The sequence below is a fragment of the Pomacea canaliculata genome, linkage group LG10 (assembly GCF_003073045.1).
Source record: "Pomacea canaliculata isolate SZHN2017 linkage group LG10, ASM307304v1, whole genome shotgun sequence".
In the NCBI taxonomy this organism is placed as follows: Eukaryota; Metazoa; Mollusca; class Gastropoda; order Architaenioglossa; family Ampullariidae; genus Pomacea; species Pomacea canaliculata.
Window position 1 is genome coordinate 1870166 of NC_037599.1, and position 5643 is coordinate 1875808.

At 43.7% G+C, this 5643-nt stretch overlaps 1 protein-coding gene across 1 annotated transcript; it reads left to right on the forward strand.

Annotated features, from left to right (window-relative positions):
• Positions 1-284: 284 nt before the first annotated feature.
• Positions 285-3190, forward strand: LOC112574425 (tctex1 domain-containing protein 1-like). Its single transcript, XM_025255497.1, has 3 exons — positions 285-403; positions 1027-1568; positions 2340-3190. The coding sequence occupies exons 2-3, from the start codon at positions 1077-1079 to the stop codon at positions 2637-2639; spliced, it is 792 nt and encodes a 263-aa protein (XP_025111282.1). The 5' UTR covers positions 285-403; positions 1027-1076; the 3' UTR covers positions 2640-3190.
• The last annotated feature ends 2453 nt before the right edge of the window (positions 3191-5643 follow it).

Genomic DNA, 5643 nt, shown 5'->3' on the forward strand with positions numbered 1-5643 from the left:
TGTCCACGGACTCTACCTGTGTGTGGAGACTAAGATTATACTCCACTGCGCTGACAACAGAAAAAGTACGGTATGGCACTGGAAGAAGCAAAGGAGAAAAAAGTCAAGGTATTGTTGTTGGTTTCGAGATCGCACACCAGACAGTCACCACTGGGTCGTCACCAGCAAAGGTCGCTTGGTTACCAGGTGCGAACAGCGGGAGACAACCAGCGACAGTTTGCTGGGTGTAAGGGGGTTAACTTCTGGTCTGAGCTCCCACCAGTAAATCAATCCTGTGAGTGAACAATAACGAGCTTGTTCTCCGACCCTCCATCGCCGTCACTCTCACACCTGCTACCTGCCCTCGACGTGAACGCCAGGTGTAACTCCGGCAACATTCAGCCCACACCAAGGTCAGTGAAAGGTATTGTCTTTAGCTGATTTATAACTTTCTCTTTCAGGAATTTGTCTATTCAGGAGATGTGCTAGTCGGCTTTAAAAATGGGTTTGGGAGACGTAAAGATAGCAATTGTTTCATTTTATTCTTATTTTAATTTAAATTTTCAATCGACTAATGCCTTCATTCTAATTTTAAAAAAAGAAATTCTGTGACAAATATAAAATAATGAAGTTTATAAATGTTGCCAAGAAAGGAACGCGAACAAACTGTATTTTAGTAATAATAATATAACGGATTTTAGATCATGACAGGTTTTCGTATGGTCACTTACTGTATTTATCTATTCACTGGAGAACTTACAATTTTAGTACTTAGCTTATCATCATTACCAACATCTTATTTCATTGCTTTTTGTTTATTCTTTTCCTTTCTTATTTCGAAGACAAAATAGGGAAAAGCAATTTTACAAGTTATGAGTTTTAAATTATTTATTTTTCAGACTTGGGACTGGAGGTTTTGTTGTACCTATACAATTTTTCCTTCATTTTTGAAAACATTTTCATTAGCTAAAAACAATTGTTAAGGTTCTAAATTATATCTATTTCAGACTGATTTATTGCCTTAATTTATCTCGTGCTTGCGACCAGCCGATATTCTTTGTCGGTATAAACTTTGGAAAATTCTGCAATCGTCGGACATGTCCCTTCAAACCAAAGCCCTTCCACAGAAGGACGAGACCCGCCGTCCTTCAATGGCCGTTCTGAACAAAGGACTTCAGCAGCAGGTCGAGGCTAGACGACCCTCCATGGCGCCCCCTAGCAAAGGTCTTCAGCAACAGGATGAGGCCCGGCGTCCCTCCATGGCCGTTCTTAACAAAGGACTTCCGCAGGACGATGCCCGCCGGCCATCCATGGCCGTGAAAATGTTGTCTGTGCCGGGTGGAAGCTCCTCCCAAACGCCCCGGCGCACGAGCAGTGTGGAAATGTCCTCGCCAAAGACATCGTCTGCACCCAGGAGGAGCGGACCGTCGCTCATCGGCCTGTTGGCGTCCAAAAGGTTAGCCAAGAAGCTGACCTCCAGGTTCCGACATGGCAGCACGTGGGGCATGCAGCGCAACTCCCAAGCGGTGCAGATACAGAAGGAGCCGACCTACAGAATGGAACCACACAACAAGTTTCACCCTGGAAAGGTGCGTGACCCACAGGAACTACATGTACAACTCCGCTCATTGTCCATTGTGAGGCGGTCTTTGCGGAGTGATTGCGTAGTCCGTGTTGCGTTGTTTTCAATGTATTCATGGTTTGGTTTTGACTTGACCTCATGAACTGTGTCCCCCATCCTACAAGAGCCTTCTTTCCTTCCTGTCCTCGCTGTTAGAAAGTATCCGCCATTTTCATTAGTCCCTATCTTTCGTCTCCTTTTCCTTGCCCGTGTATTCCTATTGTATTGAGCTATACAAAACAAAAGAAATAAAGTGATAAGAGTCATAGACAACGGACAAGATACTTTTGGATAGCTCGCCTTTTTCAGCAGGTTATTTGCACATATTTTGCAATTAACTAAACCTGCTCACTGCTGTCTGCCTGAAAATAACAGATGAAAACAGCAGTAGTAGATCAGGTAATTCGGATGGAATTTCTGTACTTGTGTTGGCATGTTTGTGTACCGTATTCTGACAGTACAACTGCTTTTGTTTGTGTCTGTAAGATTTTTAAAGAGGGTTAGAGAACAATGCTCCGAAGGCCTTAGCTAATTTGCACAGCTTATTCCACGCCAACAAGCCTTACAGTCACGATCGCTAACGACTTCATTACATTAGTTTTAATTAGTGTGTAACACTCTCAGCGCACTGGGGGGTCGTTGAGATGCATCTCAGTGTTTCCACTTTGTATGTTTCTTCTTCATCATCATCATCATCGTAGTGGTCGTCGTCCTCATCAACAACTTTTTTCTGATGCAGGTGGAAGAAGTATTAAAAAACATTTTGGAAGAGAGAGCGGGGAAAATGAAGTACTCGGCCAAGATCTCTCCCAATATGTGCAAAATCCTCAGTGACGAGATCAAGGAGAGGGTCAAGCAGCTGAACTTTGACCGCTACAAGATCGTGTGCAGCGTGATGATCGCCCAGAGGGGTCAGCAGGGTCTCCAGTTCAGCTCGCGCTGCGCCTGGGACGAACGGCTGGACAACTTTGCCAGCTACACCACCAAGAACGAGCACATCATCTGCACGGCCACAGTCTTCGGTGTGTACACGGATTAGGGAGGACTGGCATTGTTCATTCAAACACCAGGTGTAAAATTATCTGTCTTGCAAAGCCCGTGTCGGACATCGCCAGATGGTAAGCGCCAAGCAATACCTGCCAATGATTTGCTTGGATCGGAGGAACAGATAAACACAGATAAACTTAACTGACAGAAAGATGTCTTCCTTTGTTAGTACAAGAGATTCACATCCCAGCAAGAGCACGTGACCCAACGAGAAAACATCTCGTGTCGGTCATCAACCCCAGCACGCCAAAGACTGACCATCAGCGATCAGTTGTAAATGTTTCACGTGTTTATTTAATTTTACTATACTTATTGCCAGACTTTAAAACTCCTGGCTGTAGCTGATATGTAACCACCGGTTAGCCCTCAAAGCATGTTCTGAACTTTTGTGGAAATGGATACGACTGGTCTGGGTGGCGCCATCTGTATAATGTCAGCATACAGGAGACATTAATGTTCACATCATATCTCAATTATGTGACAAAGGGACGAGGAAACTCGAGAGAAGCAAGGTTCCTTTATTAAAGCACTCTGTAAGTCTGAGTTTGTGTAAAGTATATTTTCTCTTATGTCCTCTCTAATTTATAGAAACCACTTTCGGGTCTGTAAGTTGCGTGTACAGAGATACAGGTGGGCAGACGGACCTGAATGTGTGTGTGTGTCTTTGTATAGTTGTTTGTGTGTACGGGCTCTTGGATCTCACGATTCCTTGCCGAATATCATTGTACCTACCCAACTAAGCATGTTTTTTCATAATGGATAGACTTTGTTGTTACACAAAACAAAGAATGTTTGAGAACATGTTACCGGGTTGCCTTGTTTGTGTGAAGCGGTTAGCGGGTGGCTCGGGAAATTTCAGCTACTAATAGATTCACAAGTCGAAAACACACACACACAAACAGAGCTACCATCTTTACAGTCACAGAAAGCAGCATGACCCCCAATGACCCCTCCACTCTTGTTTCCCACGTGTACCCCACTCATTACCCGCTCAGTACCTTGCACTTTATGCTGAAGGCGAAAGAAACGTTTTCTCCAGTTCCCTCCTGACGAGCGAGGACTGGAGAGGCGAGGGCAGATCGCGTTTTTGTGTAAATCACTCCGACAGTTACACACACAATGGGGGCAGGACAGATGGAAGGCTTTACACGGAGTTTTCAATGGACTGTGCGACATTCTTGCGTCTGCCAACCTGGGTGTCTTGGGTGACGGCACACGTGGACTGTTGTCGGAAATGGGGGATAGGGGATTTCGGGGTGCCTTCCACACTTTTGCTGTTTGGGTCTTTGTGGGAACTGGATGGAAGGTCGGCATTGACTGTGTGGCGTCAAGACACGGAGAGATATTCTGGCAAGAGTTTTCGTCTTTGAGTTTTTCTAGAATGGTTGGTGTGTACAGGTAGCAGAAACAGTAACGGCACCATGGCAGTAAACATCAGTACCATAACGGTCATCAGCGGTACCGTGGTGGTACAAAGACGTTTAAATATTTTTCTGTGGCAGCTACACTGACAACAGTGTCTGCGATAATGCCAGAACTATACAATCCTGGTTTTTACTGACTTGAGCTGAGGTGCATGTGTGTATGTTTATTCGTGAACGTGGGTGCTTGGTCGAGTATATATCTAATAAAATAATAATATGTAGAATTTGTATAGCACTCCCCACCCCCAACATTACAGGCAGGCTCAAAGCGCATACTAAAATGCAAAATAAAAGAAAAGAAGAAAAGAAAACCATACAAACATAATAAGAACGGAAAAAACAGTTGTAGAGTCCCTTGTATGTTGTTGCCCTCTGAGACGGTAACCTCAGCTCCACTACTGTTATTATTCAGATATTTCTTTTGTGGAACAATCCTTGGCACTGCTCGAACCTTGAAATGTTCAGGGGAATAGGAAAATCACGCACGCGCGTCTGAGAGAATATATTAATGTGTAAGCGAGTATGGTGTTGTTTTCCCATGTGTGTTGTGCTCGCGCGTTTGGTTGTGTGTAAAAATTAGAGAAAGAAAAATATTATGCTACATGAGTATTGAACTGTTTCAATTTTTTGTTTTGTTTTGTTTTGTTTTGTTTTGTATTTTGTTTTGTTTTTTGTTTTGTTTTTTGTTTTTGTTTTTATTATTTGATTTTTCCCATGCGAATTCAAGGAAACTTTTAAGAGCCATTTTCTAGAAAATAAAAGCGAAAGTGTGAATGCAAAAGCTAATGAATTGAAAATATAGTTATTCATTCGGTGTATTTTGGGGTTAGCTTTTGATTTATAGGACAAGAAATATCTGTCACCATTTTCTGTATTGTTGAAGAAAAGAGTTGATGGAGGGATTAGAGTACCTAAGATAAATATCGTAGGTCAGTCCTGAATACATTCGCAACTTCCAGAGAGAAAAAAACGTATACTTCTAGACAAGACAATTATACTCAGAGATCTCTGACTCTTCAGGGTACCTTGGGGGTTGGGTGGTTGGTAGTCGACGCCGCGATGGTCAGAGGAAGAACTGACATACGAAGGTCAAAAACTGGGCTGGTCGTGCTGTACAGGACCAGGGTCTGGTTGCACTGGTGGAGAGATCAGAAGTGGTCCACTGGTCCTCTACCCATGTGATGTCCCCAACTACAGGTGGCGGACAATTACGGGGACGACTGAGAGAGACAAGACCCAAATGTGGCATTTTGTAATTGTTCCTGAAGTGACGGTTACTGCCACATATACTTGTGCGTACGATGCTGTTTGTTCCATGAATGAACGCTATCGTGCAACTTGGCGTGGGAATTATGCACAACACACACGTGTTCTATTCACTCATTTTCACATATCCCTGCAGAGAACCAAGAAAGATAACTCGTACCATCCAGTTGGGAAGGAAGACTGTAGACTTTGGAGTTGCGTCCCTTGGGTTGTGCAGTTTGTAGCCCGACAGCGGATTTTTGTTTTGGAAACATCTCAATGCAAGGAAAAACTTCAGAAACCTTCGGAAGCGTGACGTCAGCGACC